Raw genomic sequence first — 25,792 nt, forward strand, 5'->3', positions numbered from 1 at the left:
TTAGGTTTGCAAGGGATTCTGGGTAACAGGTCATGGTGGGAGGTGTCAAGTCACCCCATCCTGGATTCCCCTGGGTGTCTAGTTTTCAAAAATATATAGGTTTGCTAGGTTTCCCTAGGTGCCGGCAGAGCTAGGGTTAAAAAACTACAGCTAGTCACTTTGCCAAAAAAGGGTCCTTTTTCACTGCAAAATTGAGGTGTGACCACGTTGCGTTTTGTGCCGTTTGCTGTCACGGGCACTAAGCCGACCCGCACAAGTGAGGTACCATATTTCTCGTAGGTCTTTGGGGAACACGGGGTGGGTGGAAATTTGTGGATTCACACAGATTCCAGAACTTTCCATCACAGAAATGTGGGGAAAAAGTGTTTTTTTTGTCATTTTTTTAGGTTTGCAAGGGATTCTGGATAACAGACCCTGGTGGGAGGCACTCAAGTCACCCCATCCTGAATTCCCCTGGGTGTCTAGTTTTCAAAAATATATAGGTTTTCTAGGTTTACCTAGTGCCGGCAGAGCTAGGGTTAAAAAACTACAACTAGTCACTTTGCCAAAAAAGGGTCATTTTTCACTGCAAAATTGAGGTGTGACCACGTTGCGTTTTGCGCCGTTTCCTGTCGTGGGCACTAGGCCGACCCGCACAAGTGATGTACCATTTTTCTTGTAGGACTTTGGGGAACGCGGGGTGGGTGGAAATTTGTGGATCCACGCAGATTCCAGAACTTTCCATCACAGAAATGTTGGGGAAAAGTGTTTTTTTTGTCAATTTTTTAGGTTTGCAAGGGATTCTGGGTAACAGACCCTGGTGGGAGGCACTCAAGTCACCCCATCCTGGATTCCCCTGGGTGTCTAGTTTTAAAAAATATATAGGTTTGCTAGGTTTCCCTAGGTGCCAGCAGAGCTAGGGTTCAAAAACTACAGCTAGTCACTTTGCCAAAAAAAGGTCATTTTTCACTGCAAAATTGAGGTGTGACCACGTTGCGTTTTGTGCCGTTTCCTGTCGCGGGCACTAGGCCGACCCGCACAAGTGAGGTACCATTTTTCTCGTAGGACTTTGGGGAACACGGGGTGGGTGGAAATTTGTGGATCCACGCAGATTCCAGAACTTTCCACCACAGAAATGTTGGGGAAAAGTGTTTTTTTTGGTCAATTTTTAGGTTTGCAAGGGATTCTGGGTAACAGATCATGGTGGGAGGCAGTCAAGTCACCCCATCCTGGATTCCCCTGGGTGTCTACTTTTTAAAAATGTATAGGTTTGCTAGTTTTCCCTAGGTGCCGGCACAGCTAGGGTTAAAAAACTACAGCTAGGAACTTTGCCAAAAAAGGGTCAATTTTCACTATGAAATTGAGGTGTGACCACATGGCATTTTGTGCAATTTCCTGTCGCGGGCAGTAGGCCAACCTGCACAAGTGAGGTACCATTTTTCTCGAAAGACTTTGGGCAACACGGGGTGGGTGGAAATTTATGGATCCACGCAGATTCCAGAACTTTCCACCACAGAAATGAAGGGAAAAAGTGGTTTTTTTGTCAATTTTTAGGTTTGCAAGGGATTCTGGGTAACAGATCATGGTGAGAGGCAGTCAAGTCACCCCATCCTGGATTCCCCATGGTGTCTACTTTTAAAAAATATATAGGTTTGCTAGGTTTCCCTAGGTGCCGGCAGAGCTAAGGTTCAAAAACTACAGCTAGACTCTTCGCAAAACATTTGTAAATTTTCATTGTGAAAATGTGGTGTGTTCACGTTAGGTTTTGAGCCACTTCCTGTCGTGGGCACTATGCCTACCCACACAAGTGAGGTACCATTTTTATCGGGAGACTTAGAGTAGTTCAGATTTGTAAAGCAACTGTTATTACCTTTTGATTTTTGATGCATTTCTCCATTCCAAATGAAAGACATTGTGTAAAAAAAAAGTCATTTTGAAAAATGACCAATAATTCTCATGCTAGTATGAGTATTCCCAATTTAGAAATTCCTTCACCAGTGGAAGGTGTATCCCAGTATGCACTCTGTTGAAACTTCAAACTATAATGAATTTCTCACGAATGTCTGTAATCAATAAACTGTTTATTCTCACAGTCTTCAATTCTTTGTATTGGTAAGACAAATGACCACATATGTTCAGGATACCACAGATTTCCTCATAAAACTTGACAAAATGGAGTTGACAGAAAATATTGATTACATTCTATGTACCATGGACGTACAATCATTATATACCTCAATCCCCCACAACTTGGGACTTGAAGCACTGGAATATTTTCTTTTAAGGAGCGACAAGGAGAGTAACCTTAACGTTTTCCTAATGGAGTTAATGCACTTTACGCTGTACCACAGCTATTTCACTTGGAAAGATCAATTTTTCACACAATTGAACGGAACATCAATGGGAAATTGCGCTGCTCCAGCGTATGCAAATTTATTCATGCATCATTTTGAACTCACCCACATCCTTTCACACAAACAATGGACGGACAACGCAATTTTATTTATCAGATACATTGATGACATCTTTCTCATTTGGAAGGGCGAAGAAACTAAATTACTGAATGCTATTCAAGAATTGAACATGGGAAATGACCGTATCCAATTTACACATGCTATTGACAAACAAAAAATATCTTTTCTAGACGTGGAAGTAAAGATAATTGATCAGAAACTGATAACTTCAGTTTATACTAAAAACACAGACAGAAACAACTTCTTACATTTTTCAAGTTTTCACCAAATGAGTCTCAAACAACATTTACCATACTCCCAGTTACTGAGGATTAAAAGAATATCATCGACTGAAGACTTATACCAGGAAAACAAAGATAGGATGATGACAAAATTTAAACAAAGAGCATATCCAGATTCTGTATTACATCATGCCAATGAAAGAGTAAACAAACAAAACAGACAAGAATTACTCAAGAAGAAGAAGTTGGAAGCACAGCAGGACCGAAATGTGTTCGTTTCCAAATATTCAACCAGAAGTCAAAAAATCAAACACACAATAAAAAAATATTGGCCAATGTTACAAGCGGAAACAGAATTCAATGGCATTTTCAATCAAATGCCCATATTCGCATACCAACGTACAAAAAACCTACAACAGATGTTGAAACACAAAAAAGAAATCAGAGAAGATACACACAAGGGGACTATTCCATGCTTGAATTGTGGCAGCTGTAACAACATCATCAAAGGCACTACATTAACTCATCCAACGCAAGGTACTCCCATCAAATTGCACGTCACAGCAACTTGCGATTCCAATTTTGTTGTGTATCTACTAAAGTGTCCATGTGGGCTTCCCTATGTGGGCAAAACGGAATGAAAAATGAAAATTCGTTTGACAGAGCACAAAAGCAATATAAGAACTAACAATCCGAAATCGGTTATCGCTACACACTTCAACAGATTATCGCACAATATCAGTCAACTCCGATTCCTTATTTTGGAACAGATTGCATTACAAAACGGCAGAGACAACAAAAAATTTCTTTTACAAAGAGAACTTTATTGGATTTTCAAATTGGACTCACTACACCCGAAGGGTCTGAATGACCGGGTGGAATATAATTGTTACTTGTGAATTGTGAACTTTAGTCACTATATCATCAATGTGCAGGCTTGCATCGCGTACAATATGTTGAACTGATCTAGTTTTACAATGTATTTTTGGCAGCATTATTCCTGACTTTACTGTTTCTTTTTTCCCTGTTGTATTTTTTCGTTTCATTCTACAACTTTTTTGAGCCATCACATTAATAACTTTATTTATTTTTTCGACTCACGTTAACATCACCAGGTTCGTTTCTAGTCTTTCTTCTATATCAATCACAAGCTTTTCTCGCATGCGTTTATTCACTTCCGGGGCACACGATTATCACTGCCGATTCCAGCGGTCTTGAAACGCGGAACTACTATGACCGAGAGACGGGTTTAATCAGGTATGCACCGTAGCGTTATTTATTAGTATTGGGACTTTGCACTTTGGGACTTTTTGATATCACACTGTTTCACAGACGCAAGAATCACCCGCTAGGCACTATTAGATATCGCGCACGGTTTAAATTGCAATACACGGTTAGAACTAGTTACCGGCACTTTTCAGAGTTCCACCCTACACGTCTTTTTGATTTTTCACATTACTTTGGCCACCAGGGATGCTAAGGAATCACGTTCACCAAGTCAGACACCATTGAACTATGCATAGTTATAAATTCACGTCACCAGTTTCCTCCGATATTTTTGTTAAACGGCTATCGTTTTCGTTACATCCTGGCTCTGACATCATTAACACACGGTTAATTTTGTTTATAGGGAGTATCCCCTGACGAAGGGAAGACCCCGAAATGCATTGGGATTTAACCCTGTAACCCAAATACTCATATTGAAAATATGGAAGTTCATGTATATGAAGAAGTTAAAAAAAAACCACGATGTGAAAATTATTAACATTTGTAAAAGCAATACAAAGAATTGAAGACTGTGAGAATAAACAGTTTATTGATTACAGACATTCGTGAGAAATTCATTATAGTTTGAAGTTTCAACAGAGTGCATACTGGGATACACCTTCCACTGGTGAAGGAATTTCTATTTATTCATACGTTACATCCCTCTTGATCTAGGGACAAGATCCCACAGCACCTAAGACACGGTGAAAGGAATACATGGTTGTTTAAAGTAAAACGAAGGAGTGCGACCGATACACATTTTTATTCCCAATTTAGAAAATGTGCAAATATGCACTGTTTCTAAACTCTGTAATTTGTTCCCATTTCAGAAATACATAGGTGTCTTTCATACCGATTTTTCCATGTATACATTTTCCCACAATAATTGCTATATACACGGAACATAATAAAAAACCATTACAAAATGCTGCTCAGTTTTTTACTCTGGGTTCATTGGGCTCTTGGTGAACCTACAAGTCCTATATATCCCCACAACCAGGAAGGTCCAGTGGATGTAACGATACATTGCTTTCAAAGAGATGTCATAATTAGAAGAAGTTACAGGTGAAAACGTTGACACAAAAGGCTGCTTTTTTCAACTAATTTTCAATTTTTCCTATATTTAACTGTTAGTTTCTATAAAGAAAACTTGATGGATCTACACAAATGACCCCTTGCTGAATTCAGAATTTTGTCTACTTTTCAAACATGTATAGCTTTCCAGGATCCATTATTGCTTTTGTACCCATTTCTACCTAACTGGAAAGAGGTTGAAAGCTCAAAAATTAGCAAAAATAGGGTATGTCCCAGAAAAATGCCAAAACTGTGTAAAAAATGTTGGAATTCTGACAAAAATCTGTCATTCCCTAAAATCGGGAGAAATGGTGATTTCAGCTCCACAAACCCTTTTTTGATACCATTTGCAGAGAAAAACCCAGACGCTTTCATTTGCAGCCAGTTTTTCCCATTTTTCACAAAAAAAACGGAATTTTCCGGTATTTAGACTAATTTCTGGGAACCCTCTAGGAGAATCCACAAACCCTGGGTACCTTTAGAATCCCCATTATGTTTAAAGAAAAGGACGCAAATTTGGCGTGGATACCTAATGTGGTTAAAAAGTTACAGGGGCCTAAGTGCGCACTACCCGAAATAGCCCAAAAAAGGCTTAGCACAGGAGGGGAAAAGGCCTAGCAGCGAAGGGGTTAAAAGAGCCTTTGGGTTGGTGTTTTGTTTTTTTTCTGTGGGAAAGCCGAGTGTTTAACCGCCGAATCCGTAGAGGGTGCGGCCCTGGCGCTTCAGGGCATAGACCACATCCATGGCGGTGACGGTCTTCCTCTTGGCGTGCTCGGTGTAGGTGACGGCGTCCCGGATCACGTTCTCCAGGAAAACCTTCAGCTTCCCGCGGGTCATGAGACTGGAGATGCGCTTGACCCCGCCACGGCGCGCAAGGCGGCGAATGGCCGGCTTGGTGATGCCCTGGATGTTGTCCCGGAGCACCTTGCGGTGCCTCTTGGCGCCGCCTTTGCCGAGCCCCTTCCCTCCTTTACCATGTCCAGACATGTTCTCCTGTCGGTGCTGTGACTGAGCAGAAATGAGGGCTGCGGCCAGCTGCGGCTGCTTATATAGAGGAGCTGTGGCGGACTGGCTAGGGCGCTCCAAGCGGCCCACATGACTCAACGGAAGGCGAGGGGGAGCCCGGCCCCGGCCCTCCCTCTGCAGGGAGAGGGGGCTGGAGCGGCCGTTGCCGTTTGAAAAACAGCGCGCTCCCAGCCGCCTCATTGTCGTGGGCTCAGCAGCTGCCTCCGGGGCACAGATCACAGTCAAGCACACACACACACGCCTCCCTTCCTGGCCCCCATTCGTCACCGCGGCCCGCCTAACCCTGGCGCTCGGTGCCCGCTCCCACTATGAGCAGCAGGCTCTGAAATGTTTTAATGGAGCCAACGCGTTAACGGCCTCACCGGCACCACCCCCGCTGTAACACTGTCCACATGTCAGGCCCGGTCGTGGCAAGTCTGTAAACTGGCCCTATAAAAATTTAATTATTTTTTTTACATAAACTTTATTCTCGTCGGCCTCAAGCTAGGTTTTGGGACGGGGGGCAACATTTATGTGTACGTCCGAGGGCTTGGGCATGTCCTCCTATGTAGCGATGGTGCGGGCGCTGCCGCAACTATGAAGTCTGCCAGAGTAACACCTTGGCACGGATACGCTCTTTGATGGAGTCTGTGGTTGGCCCTGAAAAGAGCCTTTGTGTTTAGGGTGTGTTTCCACGGTGGTCTGCGGGCCTTTACTTGCTTGCTTGCTTTGCCCCCTGCCTTGTGGCTCTCGGTTTTCTTGGGCAGCAGCACGGCCTGGATGTTGGGAAGGACTCCTCCCTGGGCGATGGTGACTTGGCCCAGCAGCTTGTTCAGCTCCTCGTCGTTGCGGATGGCCAGCTGGAGGTGTCTGGGGATGATGTGGGTCTTCTTGTCCTGGGCCGCGTTGCCGTCCAGCTCCAGGATCTCAGCGGTCAGGTACTCCAGGACTGCAGCCAGATAGACTGGGGCACCAGCGCCCACCCTCTCGGCGTAGCTTCCCTTTCGGAGCAGCCTGTGCACACGGCCCGCGGGGAACTGGAGCCCGGCTCTGGAAGAGCGTGTCTTGGCCTTAGCGCGGGCCTTTCCTCCTTGCTTTCCGCGTCCAGACATGGCGATCGATGCAGGGGCTCACTCACACAACAGAGAGACTAGTACTGCTGTTCTGCTCGACTCCGGCGTCTGATTGGTTGACAGCTAGGCGCTGATAGTACTTCTAATTGGAGGGAGGAGGGCTTCTGTTTCACCAATCAGAGTCCCAGAACCGCAGTACACTAGGAGGTGGGGGGCTTGCCTTTGCCTGCCAATGAGAAGGGAGAGCAGAGAAGCAGCTACTTTACACGCCCAGCCTATAAATACAAGTGCCGGGCGCGCCAGCCTTATTTCTCTCGGCTCCACAGAAAGCGGTGCAGATTGTTGACCATGCCTGAACCAGCCAAGACCACGCCGGCTCCCAAGAAGGGCTCCAAGAAAGCGCTCTCCAAGCCGCCCAAGAAGGATGGGAAGAAGCGCAAGAGGAGCAGGAAGGAAAGCTATGCCATCTACATTTACAAAGTGATGAAGCAGGTGCACCCGGACACCGGCATCTCCTCCAAGGCCATGGGCATCATGAACTCCTTCGTGAACGACATCTTCGAGCGCATCGCAGTTGAGGCTTCCCGCCTGGCCCACTACAACCAGCGGCGCACCATCACCTCCCGGGAGATACAGACCGCAGTACGTCTGCTGCTGCCCGGAGAGCTGGCCAAGCACGCCGTGTCCGAGGGCACCAAGGCCGTCACCAAGTACACCAGTGCCAAGTAAGGCTTCGAGGCGCATCCCCAACGAACACAACGGCTCTTTTAAGGGCCACCCACGACCTCCCCTAAGAGCTAATGTGCTTCTATTATGACCGGAGAAATAAGTGTTTTAAAAGGTAATGTTTTGCGCACAAGACCCGCTCTCACGGGGCTTGCTGCAGACCAAGGGACGATGGAGCAGGCAACCCGTTTTGCCGGTTTAAATAAACATGTTTATATGAATGAGCCCTCTTTGGGACCAAGTGTCACATAAGCACTGTAATGTAACGATGACGTTAAATAAGCCCAAGCGGAATCCACACGCATGCCCCCCGGGCTTCTTGTTTTCCATGTTTTGGGCGAACAGTTTTAATGTGTGTGGGTGTCACGTTGTGTTTGTACTTGAAGACCAAGGGGAACGGCTACAATCCGTCCCTGGGCAAACGCTCCCCAAATCGGACACATGTACCTGATGTACCGGGAGCACAGATGCCCCACAGCGCTGGCTTGTGACCAGCGGATCCCAGCACGACCCAAACAAAGCTCTTTATTAAATGAAGGACACATTGAAAAGGCGGTTGTGCACTGTGAACTCGGAGTGCTCTGGTTTCCCAGTGCCGGTACTCGTGGTACTCTCAGCCCACCCACCCTAACCTGTAGAACATGCCATGGCAGATAAGAGAAGCTCGTAGGTGACAGGGTACTGGCCCTTAAAAAAGCCGTTGTGGTGGTTGTTCGGGTCGGTGTGTCTCCTTAGGCCCTCTCGCCTCGGATACGACGGGCCAGCTGGATGTCCTTGGGCATGATGGTCACCCTCTTGGCGTGGATGGCGCACAGGTTGGTGTCCTCGAAGAGCCCGACCAGGTAGGCCTCGCTGGCCTCTTGCAGGGCCATGACGGCGGAGCTCTGGAAGCGCAGGTCGGTCTTGAAGTCCTGGGCGATCACTCTCACCAAGCGCTGGAAGGGCAGCTTGCGGATGAGGAGCTCGGTGGACTTCTGGTAGCGGCGGATCTCGCGGAGAGCCACGGTGCCGGGTCGGTAGCGGTGAGGCTTTTTGACGCCGCCGGTGGCAGGCGCGCTCTTGTGGGCAGCCTTGGTGGCCAGCTGCTTGAGAGGCGCTTTGCCGCCGGTGGACTTGCGGGCTGTCTGCTTGGTGCGGGCCATGGCGGGAGCAGTCTCTCTCAACGACGAGCGAGGAAGAATGGAGCTCAAGCACGCAAGAGCCCTATTTATGCACTCGAAGACGGAGGGCTGCTCTGGTTGGCTGAAGCGACCGCCCCAAGTTTGGAAATAGCCCGTGGTGTGCAACGATTGGCTACTCAACCGGAGGCTGCAGCCTGTCTCTCCAATGAGCTGTGGAGAAAAAGACACCCTCCGATTGGATGATGAACGTTGGAGCCGAAGCTCGTGCTTCGGTCAGCGTTTGTCTCCGTGTCCATCCATTCATTTGTAGTCACACGGACCACTCGCCCCCGGTCAACTGGGCGAGGAGCCCAGGATGTTATAAGTGTACCGCCCTTGGTCACCCTGGAACACGTCGCCCTTAACTGCGCTCGATTTCACGTTCACAATCGTCTGCTTTATGCACACACCATTTCGAATCTGCCCGGATACAGTGAAAGCACCAAGGCACACGTTATTTCACATTTATTATAAACGGAGGTCTAATAACTCCCAGACCCCCTTCTTTCTTTGGTACAAAGATTTCAATCCACGCACCACCAAAAGAGCCGTTTATATGACCAAGATCACACACGGCACTCGCGTGCGGAAAGGTGCGCTATGGATTTACAGCGCCGTTTATTATTATAGAGAAGTGTGCACGCGGGGTGCAAGGGTTGGGATGATAAGCTCTCTTCTAGTCGGGGTGGATGGCTCTTAAAAGAGCCGTTGTTTTTGCAGTTTCTCGGTGCAAGCCCTTACTTCTTCTTGGGCGCTGCCTTCTTGGGCTTGGCTGCTTTGGGCTTGGCTGCCTTGGGTTTGACTACCTTGGCAGGGCTTTTCTTGGCCACTTTGGGCTTCGCCGCCTTGGCTTTCGCTGGGCTCTTGGCAGCCTTCTTGGCGGGAGCAGCCTTCGGGCTCTTCTTGACCCCCACGGGAGCCTTTTTGGGTTTCTTGGCGGCAGGGGCAGCTTTCTTGGCCGCTGGTTTCTTGGTCTTGGCGGCTGCCTTCTTGGCCGCCTTCTTGCCCTCCAGCTGCTTCTTGTTTACCTTGAAGGATCCGGAGGCCCCGGTGCCCTTCAGCTGGGCCAGGGCGCCTTTGCTGACCAGGCTCTTCAGGGAGGCCTTAACCCGGCTCTTGTTCTTGTCCGCATCAGCCCCTTCTTCATGGCCGCCAGGTGTCGCGTCGCTTCTGCTGCAAGGATCACCACAACACCGTGTAAGTAGGTATTTCTTTATTGTACATTATCTGCAGCCAGCATGCTGCTTGTCCTTTCTCCTTCCCTGCTTCCTGTGTTCTGCCCCATGGCTTCCCCTGTCCGGAACTGGTGTCCGGTGACCTGTCCTTCCCCTCGTCCTCTCACAGGTCCTAGTGTCCATTCCTCAGGACACTACATCTCCCCCCTTTGTCACAAAGACGTTACGACAGTAGCATTAGTTGGTAATCAGAAGTGGGACAGTTTGTTTGGTAGAGTCTGTTGCAAGATGTGAAGGTGTCGATGGATGTGACCCGTGAGATGCTGCCTAGAGCTGCATCTCACATTTCTTTTATTAGTCTCTTTATTGCTCCATGTCCTATTTGTGACGCGCTAGCCTCTCGGCCTATTTAAACGGCTCTCGTTCATCACGTGTACCACCAGGCCGAATTCTTTTCACCTGAGGACTCTCGCTTCACTTTGAGCATCGCGCTGACTCGTACCTTATCAGGTATTTTGATTAGACGCCCCTGTTCCATCTGCCTTCTTCGTTTACCGCCTCACGCTTTTGAATTTCCCTTCCCGTATCCTCACCCCTTTTTATGTCTTTGTATATTTTTTTAGTCTTGATTTAATTCTGCCTCAAGCGATTATTCCGAAGATTCTGGACAGAAGTTTCTAAGCTATCCATTCTAACTCTGCTAGCAAAGGTAATAATCTTCCCCCTTTTCTAGCTGTTTGTTCTTTTCGCTATACCTACCGGAACTTAGTCTTGGTATTTAGTCGTTTTATTTTCTGTTTCCATTACCTTTCCCTGCAGAATCGGCCACTCTATCACTCCGCTCCTGGAGCGCACCCAGTAAGAGATCTGCAATTAACCTTGAGAGCGGGTTTTCCCGCCAGGTGCGTTTGTTCTCTGATCACTTGAATACTTTTACATGCCTTTTCTTTGTTTTTCTTAACTTTTTTGTGTTGATGTATAGATATTAATATGCTTCTTACTAGGCCATAAGGTTCGCAACTAGTTTATGCGTTTATCCTTCCCCATCTCGTTTATTTAGTTTTTTTCTATATGTACCTGCCCTCATTAGCACCTAACACTACATTCCCCACCTTACGTCTAGAAACTTCAGTAAAGCCTAACACTTCGTGACTTTTGACTTGATGTTATATTGTATCATTCCCCCTCTTTCCCCCTTAAAGAGCCCTAACTCTCTCCGGATTTGTGCAGTAGAGTTTTAAATCCCAGCCCAATTTCCATCCCTGGATACTCGTTTGCTTGTATGATCTATGCTACCAGTTTGGACGGTATTTCGGCCACGATCTACTCTTTTTTGAAACTTTGCTTTTCTTAGTAGAACTATTTCCAACCATTGGCTGAAGTGACGGCATCTAACCGGTGTTATTCGCTTTTCATGATTCCACAGGTGAGCGCCAATTATCCTTCTCATTTTTCCCCCCTCTTCCCCCCCCCCTCCCTGGTCTTTTCTGCGCCTCTGTTTCTCTTCCTCTGTTCCTCTCTTCTCCTCTCCCCTTCCCCCTTCTTTTCCTCGCCCCATTTCCCTTCTTTCCTTCCCGCCCCTTCGTCCTTCTTTATCTGAGGCACAATTCTCATGAATACATATTAAAAAAGAACTCTTTACATTTGTATATATTTAATCACAACCTTTCTGACACTTAAGTTTAATTTTAATTTTATCTTCATTTTTCTTTCCTTTTCTTTCCAATCCTTGGTAATTTCCTGGAATCCAGGGCATATCCGCTCTTTAAACGACCTCTATTAAGAATGTATTTCTTTCTCAAATTCATTGTTGCCCACGTTTATATTATTTTGATGTGAATATTGTTCTTCGATCGATTTGGATTAATGATGATGTTTTTTAGATTTACCATTTTATGTATTTCAATTCATGTTTCTGATAGGTCCCTTTGACACATGGTCTCTGCTCGCCCTGAGGAAGGTGGCACCCACATTTCGGTGCATTCACCGAAACGCGCGTCGGCGCATACATGAGGCCCACCTAAACCTTGTTGTGCTTGTTTTAAACTGTGGACACATGTCAGCCAATACTATGTTGAACATTTATTGATTCATGCCCTCATTTTTGAAAAAAAGATTTCTCTCTTTGTTAGATATTTATGTGACGATATTTATGCGACTTCAAAATTTATGTTGTAGAATGAATTTGGTTTGAGTGTGTTTGTTTGTGTGTGTTTGAATGTGTCTGGGACCCTGAAAAGCATGCTCTCTGTCATTTGATAAACTTGTTATGTACACTGAATTTATTTCTTCGCAACTCAATTTAATTTGATAATAAAACTATCAAAATCCATTTCTGCTTATTGTTCTGAATCGTACTGCCCTAGCCCTCGGTGGGCACACCAATGAAGACGATACATTGTACGTGTTATAATCAATGGGTAGAGATATTTGTGTTTGAATTTATTGAGTCCCACAGACCTCCCAGGCACAGAATCCTGCCAGTCCCACAGACCTCCCCAGGCAGAGAAACCTGCAAGTGCCATAGACCTCCCCAGGCACAAACACCAGCCAGTCCCACAGACCTCCCCAGGCACAGAAACCTGTTAGCCCCACAGACCTCCCAGGATACAGAAACCTGCCAGTCCCACAGACCTCACAGGGCACAGAAACCTGCCAGCCCCAGAGACCTCCACGAGCACAGAAACCTGCCAGTCCCACAGACCTCCACAGGCACAGAATCTGCCATCTCCACAGACCACTCCAGGCAGAGAAACCTGCCAGCCCCACAGACCTCCCCAAGCACAGAATCTTGCCAGCCCCACAGACCTCCCCAGGCAGAGAAACCTGCCAGTCCCACAGACCTCCCCAGGCAGAGAAACCTGCCAGCCCCACAGACCTCCCCTGGCAGAGACACCTGCTAGACCCACAGACCTCCCCAGGCAGAGAAACCTGCCAGTCCCACAGACCTCTCCGGGCACAGAAACCTGCCAGTCCCACAGACCTCTCTGGGCACAGATACCTGCCAGTCCCACAAACCCCCCCGGGCACAGAAACATGCCAGTCTCACAGACCTCCCCGGGCAGAGAAACCTGCCAGTCCCCACAGACCTCCCCGGGCAGAGAGACCTGCCAGTCCCCACAGACCTCCCCGGGCACAGAAACCAGCCAGTCCCACTGACCTCCCCAAGCACAGAATCCTGCCAGTCCAACTGACCTCTCCAGGCAGAGAAACCTGTTAGCCCCACAGACTTCCCAGGGCACAGAAACCTGCCAGTCCCACTGACCTCCCCAGGCACAGAAACCTGTTAGCCCCACAGACCTCCCAGGGCACAGAAACCTGCCAGTCCCACAGACCTCCCCGGGCACAGAAACCTACCAGCCCCACAGACCACACCAAGCAGAAAAACCTGCCAGCCCCACAGACATCCCCAAGCACAGACACCTGCCAGTCCCACAGACCTCCACAGGCACAGAATCTGCCAGCCCCACAGACCTCCCCCAGCACAGAAACATGGCAGTCCCACTAACCTCCACAGGCACAGAATCTGCCAGCCCCAGAGACCTTACCAAGCATAGAAACCTGCCAGCCCCACAGACCTCCACAAGCACAGAATCCTGCCAGTCCCACAGACCTCCCAGGCACAGAATCCTGCCAGTCCCACAGACCTCCCCAGGCAGAGAAACCTGCCAGTGCCATAGACCTCCCCAGGCACAAACACCAGCCAGTCCCACAGACCTCCCCAGGCACAGAAACCTGCCAGCCCCACAGACCTCCCAGGATACAGAAACCTGCCAGTCCCACAGACCTCCCCGGGCACAGAAACCTGCCAGCCCCAGAGACCTCCACGAGCACAGAAACCTGCCAGTCCCACAGACCTCCACAGGCACAGAATCTGCCATCTCCACAGACCACTCCAGGCAGAGAAACCTGCCAGCCCCACAGACCTCCCCAAGCACAGAATCTTGCCAGCCCCACAGACCTCCCCAGGCAGAGAAACCTGCCAGTCCCACAGACCTCCACAGGCAGAGAAACCTGCCAGCCACACAGACCTCCCCAGGCACAGAATCCTGCCAGTCCCACAGACCTCCCCAAGCACAGAAACCTGCCAGTTCCATTGACCTCCCCGGGCACGAAAACCTGCCAGCCCCACAGACCTCCCCGGGCACAGAAACCTGCCAGCCCCACATACCTCTCCAAGCACATTAACCTGCCAGTCCCACAGACCTCCCCAGGCAGAGAAACCTGCCAGTCCCACAGACCTCCCCAGGCAGAGAAACCTGCCAGCCCCACAGACCTCCCCAGGCAGAGACACCTGCTAGACACACAGACCTCCCCAGGCAGAGAAACCTGCCAGTCCCACAGACCTCTCCGGGCACAGAAACCTGCCAGTCCCACAGACCTCTCTGGGCACAGATACCTGCCAGTCCCACAAACCTCCCCGGGCACAGAAACATGCCAATATCACAGACCTCTCTGGGCAAAGAAACCTGCCAGTCCCAAAAACCTCCCCAGGCAGAGAAACCAGCCAGTCCCCACAGACCTCCCCGGGCACAGAAACCTGCTTGTCCCACAGACCTCACTGCCGGGGCATATGAGAACGTTTTTCTATTTTTGGGCTGTGGCCAAAATAGAATAATCTAACTATGGGCTAATTATTGTTGCTATGTCAGTGCAAAATGAATTTGTTCTGTTTTTTACCTGTTGTTAAAGTGGATGTCTTATGGCCCGAAGTTGTAGGTCTGTTGTTTTTCTAATGAGATAGGTCCATAACTGAAATAAGGGGCATTTCTGACATCTTCACAGTGGCGTAAGATAAGCCCCCGCAGCCCCCTCGGTGCAGGGTGGGCCCTCAAGCTCCAGGGGACCTCCTCTGCAAAAGTGGTAGGTGGTGGCCCGGGGAGGGGGCCCCCTCCGTGTACTTTGCAGGGGGGCCCCCTCAACTTTCGTTACTCCACTGCGTATCACCTGTCTTATTGTCTCCTGAAATATTTCAGCCGCTGAGGAGATACCAAAACTGAGCCTTTTGTATCTGAATAGTCCTAGGTGCGTGGAGAATGTCGTTATGTACCTTGACTGTGGGTCCAGCTCTAGTTGGTGATACCCTTTGCACAGATCTAGCTTTGAGAATCGGCATGCCCCTGTCAGCCGGCTGATCATGTCGTTCAGATGAGGTCCCGGATGACGTTCCCTCGATATTGCGGTGTTCGGTATTCTCATGTCTACACAGATCCGTATTTTGGATGTGTTCTTCTTCGGGACTGCCACAATCGGTGATACCCATGGTGTCGGCCCGTCTGCAGGCTCAATTATGTCTTGCTGCAGTAGGTTGTTTATTTCTTCTTCCACTTGCGGTTGTAGATGGATCGGCACTCTCCTGTGATGCTGTGCAACAGGTCTCACAGCTTTGTTTATGTGTAGGGTGATCTGTTTGTCTTTTAGCTTCCCCAGCCCTTGCAGTATTTCTTGATATTCTTGCAGTATGTTCTCTTTTTCTGTCATGTGATATGTCATAGCCAGCAGCCCCATGACTTGTGCCGTGACGTTGCACAGCAGGCAGGGTGCTGGGATGTCCCCTTTCAGCACGTGTATCTCTTCTTGGCACGTCATGTCCTGATATGTCAGAGTTTCGGTGAACTTGCCCATGTTTTCGACCGGTGTCTTCGATCCCCACGTGAACACGTCTACTTTTGATGGCGATAACGTTGGCTTTATTCTCATCTTCATGTACTCTGACATGTACATTATGTTGCATGTTGCGCCACTGTCTAGCACAAATTTTGTTCTGTGGCGCCCAACGTCGATGTCTACTGTGGCCGTCTTTTTTATTTGCTGCTTCTCCACCAGCTGGATATGTTCCTGCTGTCTTCCTTCTTTTGGTGTGTCGGACATGAGGTATAGCCGTGCTTCCCTCCCGGCCGCCGTCTGTTCGTCCGACTCTTCAGACGAGCCTCTCTCCGCTGTCTCCATGTGTCGGGCGTGTCTTGTGCTCGTCGTCCTTTGTCTGGCTGTTCGTCCCCTCTCGTTCCTGAATTGCCGGCTCATGCAGGTGCTTGCGAAATGGTTGTCCCTGTTGCATTTTCTGCATTTCTGGCCCATTGCTGGGCAGGTGCCAATGTGTGGGAATTCAAGGCCGCATCTGTAGCATGTGACCGCTTGTTTCCTGGGATGTTGTTGCTCCCTGTTGTCGTTCCTTTTAAAAATTTTCCGTAATCCGATGTGCCATCGCAGATCCTTTTTCTTTGCCTAGTTGTATTTGTTTGGCATGGTCCGTGGCCCGTGCTTCTGTGCGGGCCATCGTCAGTATTTTCTCAAGAGTTGTTGGTTCTTTTAGAATGCGTGCCCTGAACTCTACTGACAGATACCCTACGATGAGACGCGTTCGTATAGCTTCTTCATTGTTGAATTTTTCGAATTCGCAGTGTCACCAACTTCCGCAATCTTGTCGCAAAGTCATCCATGCTCTCTTCTAGTTGTTGGCATGCTGTATGGAACGTGTACCTTTCAAAATCGATGTTGCGTTGGGGGTCGAATTTCTCCGTGAGGCACGCTTTCGCGCCTTTGTAATCCGCCGTTTTTTCACTCGGCAGTGACATCATTAAGTCTTCTATCTCGTCCCCCACTAGGTTAACCAGCAGATCTAGTTGTTTGCTCTCTGCGACGTGCTTTGCGCGCATGTAGCGTTCGAATTGTCGTAGCCATCTCTCCCATCTGATGCCTGCTTGCGGTTGAGCCTTTTGTATCTAAATTGTCCTAGGTGCGTGGAGAATGTCGTTATGTACCTTGACTGTGGGTCCAGCTCTAGTTGGTGATACCCTTTGCACAGATCTAGCTTTGAGAATCGGCACGCCCCTGTCAGCCGGCTGATCATGTCGTTCAGATGAGGTCCCGGATGACGTTCCCTCGATATTGCGGTGTTTGGTATTCTCATGTCTACACAGATCCGTATTTTATACGTGTTCTTCTTCGGGACTGCCACAATCGGTGATACCCATGGTGTCGGCCCGTCTGCAGGCTCAATTATGTCTTGCTGCAGTAGGCTGTTTATTTCTTCTTCCACTTGCGGTTGTAGATGGATCGGCACTCTCCTGTGATGCTGTGCCACAGGTCTCACAGCTTTGTTTATGTGTAGGGTAATCTGTTTGTCTTTTAGCTTCCCCAGCCCTTGCAGTATTTCTTGATATTCTTGCAGTACGTTCTCTTTTTCTGTCATGTGATATGTCATAGCAAGCAGCCCCATGACTTGTGCCGTGACGTTGCTCAGCAGGCAGGGTGCTGGGATGTCCCCTTTCAGCACGTGTATATCTTCTTGGCACGTCATGTCCTGATATGTCAGAGTTTCGGTGAACTTGCCCATGTTTTCGACTGGTGTCTTCGATCCCCACGTGAACACGTCTACTTTTGATGGCGATAACGTTGGCCTTATTCTCATCTTCATGTACTCTGACATGCACATTATGTTGCATGTTGCGCCACTGTCTAGCACAAATTTTGTTCTGTGGCGCCCAACGTCGATGTCTACTGTGGCCGTCTTTTTTATTTGCTGCTTCTCCACCAGCTGGATGTGTTCCTGCTGTCTTCCTTCTTTTGGTGTGTCGGACATGAGGTATAGCCGTGCTTCTCTCCCGGCCGCCATCTGTTCGTCCGACTCTTCAGACGAGCCTCTCTCCACTGTCTCCATGTGTCGGGCGTGTCTTGTGCTCGTCGTCCTTGGTCTGGCTGTTAGTCCCCTCTCGTTCCTGAATTGCCGGCTCATGCAGGTGCTTGCGAAATGGTTGTCCCTGTTGCATTTTCTGCATTTCTGGCCCATTGCTGGGCAGGTGCCAATGTGTGGGAATTCAAGGCCGCATCTGTAGCATGTGACCGCTTGTTTCCTGGGATGTTGTTGCTCCCTGTTGTTGTTTCTTTTAAAAATTTCCGTCATCCGATGTGCCATCGCTGATCCTTTTTCTTTGCCTATTTGTAGTTGTTTGACATGTTCCGTGGCCCGTGCTTCTGTGCGGGCCATCGTCAGTATTTTCTCAAGAGTTGTTGGTTCTTTTAGAATGCGTGCCCTGAACTCTACTGACAGACACCCTACGATGAGACGCGTTCGTATTGCTTCTTTATTGTTAAATTTTTCGAATTCGCAGTATGTCACCAACTTCCGCAATCTTGTCGCAAAGTCATCCATGCTCTCTTCTAGTTGTTGGCATGCTGTATGGAACGTGTACCTTTCAAAATCGGTGTTGCGTTGGGGGTCGAATTTCTCCATGAGGCACGCTTTTGCGCCTTTGTAATCCGCCGTTTTTTCACTCGGCAGTGTCATCATTAAGTCTTCTATCTCGTCCCCCGCAAGGTTGACCAGCAGATCTAGTTGTTTACTCTCTGCGACGTCCATTGCGCGCATGTAGCGTTCGAATTGTCGTAGCCATCTCTCCCATCTGATGCCTGCTTGCGGTTCCGATATATTGAATGGTAGTGGCCTGCGGAACACAGCTTGTGTGCTCCTTGTCTCTTCGTCACTCATATCCTTCCTTTATTTTATTTTATTTATTTATTTATTTTCCTTTCCTCTTCTTCCTTGTTCCTCTAGTGCTATTTTCTTTCTTTGGCACCTTTTTCTTTTGTTTCTCCTTTAATTTAGACCTTTTTCAACCTATTTTCCTTTTTGCCTGACTTTAAAATGGCCTCCCGGCCTTCCTGTGCTGCTATTGGCCCAATTTGCCTGACTCCAAGATGGCAGCCGCACTCTCGCGTGATTTCGCGCTGTCCGGGACTTTGCCTGACCCTTCAAAATGGCCGCCGTCTATCTTGGACGCTGATTGGCCCGATTTGCCTGATTCTAAAATGGCCACCTCCTCTCGCGAGAGTTCGTTGAAACTCACGCGCGGGAGGGTCTTAATCTCTTTTCTCGGCTGCCTCGTCAATTTCAGTTTCGCGCTGCTCTTACTTGCATTAGCAGCGCCGGGGTGGGCTCCCGCAACGATGTTCTTTCTGCTGGGCACTTCGGACCAGGTTGGGCTCCTGGCTCCGACTTTATTTCCGCGACCGGTGATGAATACAGGCCCCAGCTAGGCCCGCAGGACACAAGGGTTCGCTCTCCTGCAATGGAATCTATAAGGAAGTTGGCACGGAAACTGCAAAGTACAAAGACAAGGTTTATTAACCCTTAAGGGTGGTCCTACAATCCATACAATACCCTTCAGTATTGCATAGAGTAGCACAAAGAACTTGCGTACACAGTCCCCTTTTATACACAACAGAGGGGCTCATAAGTGGGAGGATACAACATGAGGCAAGGAATGTTACCTTTTATGGACATTTTCGATACAAGATCAATATGTGGGCGGAGCTGACATACTCCTTGAGCCCGCGAAAACATGGTCAAGCAAGGACTAACTGATAACAGATGTGGTCAAGCCTGGGCATGCGCCAGGCGGACAAAGGAACTATTTATAGACTGTTACTAGGCAGATTACAAGAGCAACTAACACGAAGATAGGACTCTTCTCGTGTTGAGCACGTGGAGACATGACAATACAAAATGGAGTCCAAACTTCAGTCAACATAACGAAAGAGACATGTGTAAGGCAGGAGAATTCATGTCTTTAGTAAATGCTTAATCACATCGTGGTTTCAATTTACAACAGACGACCCTTTCAGCATTTACTGAAGACATCCGGTTTGTTAGGATAATCATCGTATATGTCAATTGTCATCATTTCTTCTACTTCTTTAGCTAAACGTTTCTGATAAGTGATATTGGCAATAGCTTTCTTATCGGGAATACAGAATGATACACATAAGGAACAGAGCAAAGGACCACATTGGACACAGATGCAGCAAGAAAACAGAACTGCTATAATTATACAGTGACCAGTTAAAACCTTCCAACCCCAAGCAGTGATCAATGCCCAAAACCATCCAGAAAAGGACCAGGTACCCTTTTCTGTATGGATTTCAGCTGCAATTTTATGCAACCTGTTAATTGCATTATAGACTGACGGTGTGTGGTCAGGGATAAACACACAGCAACTACTCCCGATAATTTTACAAGCTCCACCTCGATCAGCTAACATAACATCTAACACCATACGATTCTGCAATGCAACAATTCTGGTAATCTGCAATTCTTCCGTAAGATTCCCAAGAGCAGCAGCGGTTTGGTTTGTCACAGCCTCTACCACTCTTGTTAATCTTCGAACTTTCCTACTATTTAGGGCAGCTCCAACGAAGAAAAACAATCCTAAATTAAAATCAATGTACTGCTGCAGACTGGTGTCAGTCTGATCCACGTCATCAATTGATAGAGTACGCTTATACCTATTTACAGTCACATTATTTAACAACTTCAAATCCTTATGATAGGATGCAGGTGCCAAAAATACAGGAGGCAATAGAAATGCTACATAACATACTCCGGACCAACCGGCTGGCAAACGGTAATAACCTTTATTCCCGCATACGAAGTATGTATTATGGGATGCTAAGAAGGTACTGTTATTCAACCCGTCGATGTTTAATATGGTAATACAATCACTAACACCAACAGGAATATAACCCACACTCTGGACACACAGGTCCGCTTGAGCTTGTGCCACTTGAATCACAAATTTGTCTTTTCCCACAGTGTCTCTGGTGTTCGTGAAAATATAAGGAATCGATTCATTGTCTGGTCGATACTCTTCCCATTCCCAAATTGTCCCATTCGCTTGCGGATATCCATCTTTATCCTGATGACATTCTTTATTGAGTCTGAAGAGTAATCGTCCCACTGTGGGTTTCCGGGTGGCAAAAAGTAAAGTGTACCATGCTCTACAAGAGCCATTATGAGAGAAAGGAAGAGGTATGAATGGCGTTCCTCCTTTCTTCTGATGAGCTGGCATCATACCACATATCCAACAGTTCGTAGCATTCGTGGCAACGTGGGTATGATGCAACATCTGGATGAAAGTGTTATTCAAATAAGATTGACGATGCTTCAATTCTTGATACGGAAGGGTATAGAAGTAGTGCTCCTCAGGCACTGGAGTGGTCAACACAAGTAACTCTCGAGCAGGAGTCACATCCTCCACAAACCATGTGGTTATCCCAACAATAGCTACTGTGAGCATAAAACCTGTTGCACAAAGGATCTTCTTTTTCTCCATGTCAAGATAAAGAATCAATATCTTCCTGAAACTAAAAAGGTTTGTCAGAACTCTTCCCCTTAGGCAGCGGTCGATTTCTTCACCAACGGGCCAAGACGGGTGTCGCTACACTAATGCAGGGCTGATCCCCCCCCCCCTTGCCTCATTGGCTCTCCGTTTCACTAACCCAAGGGCCGTTCTGACAACATGTCCCGATACTGAAGGATTCATTTTCTTGGCCTCAGATGATATCGCTTTCCTCCAGGAGTCGCGTGGTCCAGAAAGAGCTCCTCAGCGTCGTTCGATTCCACAGCACGGCCTTTCTCTGTGGTCAGAATCTCTCGTTGATCGGTCAATACAGCAGGCTCCACCAATCCGGGCGGTACTTTGCGGCAGTGCAGGGAATGGATCCAATTCTTTCTGTTGGAAACTCGCACAGCCGTCCTCGTTGCAAGTAAGACTTGCTCAGGACCAACCCATCTCGGCTCCAGGCTGTTCGTCCTGTCAAAGATTTTTATCATGACATGGTCGCCAGGCCGGAGACTATGTCCTTCACCGGTGGACCGATCAGGGAGCGCCTCCCGGACCTGTTGATGAATAGAAACCAAGTTATCCGTTAACTGCGCCAGATAATCATTCATCATTACACAAGGTACATCATACACAGTCTTAGGTTTTGGTGGACCCCAAATATTCATTGGGCGTCCAAAGACAATCTCGTACGGTGTAAGACCGGTTCGAGAGTGCGGTACCGACCTAATTGACAATAACGCCAGTGGTAAAGCATCTGGCCAAGTCAAAGACGTTGAAGCTTGGATTTTAGCGATCTTGAGCTTCAGTGTACCATTATACTTCTCGACTAGTCCTGCAGATTGAGGGTGAAATACTGCGTGGAACTTCTGGGTGATGCCCAGACCCTTCAAAACATACTTTATAACATCCGCTATAAAGTGGGGTCCGTTATCACTCCACAGAAGTCTACAAACGCCATATCGAGGGAAGAACTCCTTCAACAGCATCTTGGCGGTAGTCATTGCAGTATTGTCTTTCGTAGGGTATGCCTCAACCCATTTGCTAAAGGCACAAACCACTACTAGAACATACTTCAAATTGTTACAGCGCTCAAGCTGGATGTAATCCATCTGCAGAACCTCAAAGGGTGCAGTAGGTGTTACAAATCCTCCTGCTGGGGTTCGAGTACCCTTTCCTGGGTTGTACCTCAGGCAGATCATACAGGTCTGCACCACCCTCTTTGCCGTGCTAGCAATCTCTGGATGCTCCCAGACTTGGGTAAGCAATTTTACAATTGCGGAAGCTCCAACATGTGCTAGCCCATGTGCCATCTGAACCATAGGTTGTACAAAAGCCGTGGGTAATTTCCATCTATCCATCTGCTTATTTCTCCAGCAACCCTCATCATCCAATTCTCCCTCACTGGACCATTGCTCCCGTTCTTTATCAGAAGCGGTCCTCTGTATTTCTCGCACTTCTTCCTTCGCATCATGCCATCTTTCTACTTGCGACTTCACTACATACATGGCAGTAGCACCAGGCTGCATCGCAGTCTCCCGTGCCACCCGGTCTGCTAACGCATTCCCTTCTCCAACTTTATCGACTACTTTCCTATGGGCGCTACATTTAATGATGGCAATTTTCTTCGGATATGTCAATGCAGTTAAAAGATTATGAACTAACTCCCCATGCATTATTTGTACTCCATGTGACGTTAAAAACCCTCTCTCCTTCCAGAGCAGGCCGAAATCGTGCGCTACTCCGAAGGCATACCGGCTATCTGTATAAATATTCACACACTATCCTGTACTGAGCTCACATGCTCGTGTTAATGCTATCAGTTCCGCTGCTTGAGCTGATTTCTGTGGTATGCGTGCTGCCTCCACTATTGTTTGCAATGTGGTAATTGCATACGCTGCTGAAGTCGTACCATCTGGTAGCTTCAGGCAGGACCCGTCCACCCACAGTTCTCCATCTACATCTGGAAAGGGCGTATCCTGGAGATCAATACGACCCTTTGTTTGTTCCTCAGTCACAAGAATACAATCATGTGCTTTCCGTGCTTCAGACTGAGTCTCGAGGTATGGCAACAATGTGGCCGGATTTAACGTCACGCACCTCTTTAACGTAATATGAGGAGCCAAAAGCGTCAGCTCATATCCCGTTAAACGGGCACTGGTCAAATGCTGCGTCTTTGTCTGATTAAGCAGGGCATCAACAGCATGGGGGACTAATACCAACAGCTTATGAGATAACACAATTCCCTCGCTTTGGCGTATTGACACAGCTGTCGCCGCAACCGAGCGAAAACAACCAGGCAATGCTCGGGCAACAGGATGAAGTACAGCCGAAAAATATGCACAAGGGCGCTGCTTGTCGCCGTGCATCTGCACTAAAACTGATAATGCACATCCATCTTTCTCATGCACATACAGCGAAAAAGGTGTGGTATAATCAGGAGTCCCTAACACTGGTGCTGAACAGAGAGCCTGTCGCAATTTCTGAAAGGCAGTGTCACACTCATTCGTCCAAGGAAGCGGAATAGGTGTGTCTTTTGTCAAAAGGGCTAACAAAGGCTTAGCTATGTGTGAAAACCCTAGTATCCATTGCCTACAAAACGAAACGAGACCCAAAAATGCACGCACGTCCTTCTGCGTGGACGGTGTCGGCGTGTCCAGAATTACTTGGACACGATCTGGTGTGAGTGCACGCCCCTCCTTAGACAAAAGGTGACCCAGATAAGTCACCTTTGGTCTACAGAATTGCAACTTTTTCCGAGATACTTTGTGATTGTGGGATGCCAAAAAGGAAAGCAAGGACAACGTACTCGTTTCACACAACTCCGGAGTGTCGGCCGCCAGCAAGATGTCATCGACATATTGAATGAGGGCGACGCCCTCGGGCAGAACAAAGGAGTCCAATTGTCTTTTCAAAGCTTGACTGTAAATGCTAGGGCTTTCCGTGTAACCCTGAGGGATTCTACAAAATCGGTAAGACCTATTATTTAGAGTGAAACCAAAGAGGTATCGACTATCGAGATGAATAGGAATTGAAAAGAAGGCATTTTTCAAATCAATAACTGAAAACGTGGTCGCCGTAGGCGGGACCAAAGTAAGCAACGTCGTGATATCAGAAACCACTGGGTACTGAGGTATCACGATCTTGTTCACTTCTCTCAAGTCAATTATAAACCGATAGACTTTGGCATCCGTATCCTTTTTCAGAATGGGTAAAATCGGGCTATTACAGACGTTATAGGGATCTTCTTCCACTACTCCCACCTTAATCAAATCCTGCACTATCTGTATAAGAGCCTCTTCCCCCTCCTGCGAAATACGATACTGTGGAAGGCGTGGTAACACCGCCCCCTCCTGGACACTAATGTGAACAGGCGGACTCACCATCTGTCCCACATCAGTATCCGAGGTGGCCCACAGAGCACAAGGGAGGGTAGCTAACACAGCATCTTCTGCAACCACACACATCCGTTCAGACAGGGGGTAATTGTCATTCAATATCACCCGCACTCCAGCAGGGGAACAGCGGATCATAGCTCTGAAGTGCTTCAGCATATCAAGGCCCATAATATTGTCCGGCGTGTTCGGGGCAAGCAAAAACGGACAGGGTGCAGAAAAGGAATTAACCTGAAATGTGAGGGGCCGTGAAAGAGGGCTTCGGGAGAGTGTACCATCAAACCCTACCGATGTAACCATTAAGCCAGATGGGGGAGCCCTCGGAACCAATTGTTTAGACAGCGCACTACGAGTCGCTCCTGTATCCACTAGGAACTGATCAGTAGAACCCAAAACCTCAGCTGATACGTAAGGACCCTTCTGATCAACCGGCACCTCAACTGATTCTAACCCCCATCCAACGCATTCCTATGCATGCTGAGAATCATGGTACCCAGAACGGTCAATCCCCGACACTTGATACTGGTTTTGTCGATCGAAAACATTAGGCCTATCTTGTTGCTGCCCGGCAGGGTCAAAACGAGCGTGATCGTTAGAATTCCCTCTAAAATTCGAGAAACCCCCTCTACCTCTCGGGCCACCCTGATTGTGTCCCTGACGCGAAGCATGCAACGCCGGGCAATCTCTGGCCCAGTGTCCCGATTGCTTACAATACGCACATTGATTCCTGTTCAAATCAGATCGGCCCGAGGGAGGACCATAAAATCCTCCCCTACCTCTATTTACACCCTGTCGGGGCGGACCATATACTTGTGCTAACATCACCTTCGTTTTCAAATCCCTCGATTTCTTCTCCTCCTGCCCCTTCGCTTCTTGCTCCTGGCGCTCATAGTACTGAGCTATAGTCAGGAGGGCTGTCGGGGTCGCAGTGGACCAAGAACTTTCACTCGCTTTTAGGCGGGCTGCGATCGCCGGTAATAAATTCGCCACATATTTATCAGCAAAGAGGTGTCGACCCGTATCGTCCGTAAGTGACTGACCACTAAAATCATGAAACGTCTCCTCAAAGCGCGTAAAGAAATCTGCAACTGATTCATCGACTTTCTGCTTGCACGAGGCTAGCA

At 48.1% G+C, this 25,792-nt stretch overlaps 5 protein-coding genes across 5 annotated transcripts; 1 reads left to right on the forward strand and 4 right to left on the reverse strand.

Moving 5' to 3' along the window:
- Window positions 1-5,698: 5,698 nt before the first annotated feature.
- On the reverse strand, window positions 5,699-6,001 carry LOC146830396 (histone H4-like). The gene has a single exon (XM_085604039.1). It carries the CDS (start codon window positions 5,999-6,001, stop codon window positions 5,699-5,701), a length of 303 nt encoding a protein of 100 aa, XP_085460165.1.
- A 548-nt stretch (window positions 6,002-6,549) lies between these two features.
- LOC146830397 (histone H2A type 2-C-like) lies at window positions 6,550-7,131 on the reverse strand. Its single transcript, XM_085603742.1, has one exon. It carries the CDS (start codon window positions 7,129-7,131, stop codon window positions 6,550-6,552), a length of 582 nt encoding a protein of 193 aa, XP_085459868.1.
- Window positions 7,132-7,440: 309 nt separating this feature from the next.
- LOC146830398 (histone H2B 1.2-like) lies at window positions 7,441-7,821 on the forward strand. Its single transcript, XM_085604041.1, has one exon. It carries the CDS (start codon window positions 7,441-7,443, stop codon window positions 7,819-7,821), a length of 381 nt encoding a protein of 126 aa, XP_085460167.1.
- Window positions 7,822-8,549: 728 nt separating this feature from the next.
- Window positions 8,550-8,960, reverse strand: LOC146830399 (histone H3-like). The gene has a single exon (XM_085604042.1). It carries the CDS (start codon window positions 8,958-8,960, stop codon window positions 8,550-8,552), a length of 411 nt encoding a protein of 136 aa, XP_085460168.1.
- Window positions 8,961-9,715: 755 nt separating this feature from the next.
- LOC146830400 (uncharacterized) lies at window positions 9,716-18,512 on the reverse strand. Its single transcript, XM_085603743.1, has 2 exons — window positions 18,346-18,512; window positions 9,716-10,151 (listed from the first exon to the last, which is right to left on the reverse strand). Exons 1-2 carry the CDS (start codon window positions 18,510-18,512, stop codon window positions 9,716-9,718), a joined length of 603 nt encoding a protein of 200 aa, XP_085459869.1.
- Window positions 18,513-25,792: the final 7,280 nt, after the last annotated feature.

Source organism: Triturus cristatus, chromosome 5_1 (genome assembly GCF_964204655.1).
Source record: "Triturus cristatus chromosome 5_1, aTriCri1.1, whole genome shotgun sequence".
NCBI lineage: Eukaryota > Metazoa > Chordata > Amphibia > Caudata > Salamandridae > Triturus > Triturus cristatus.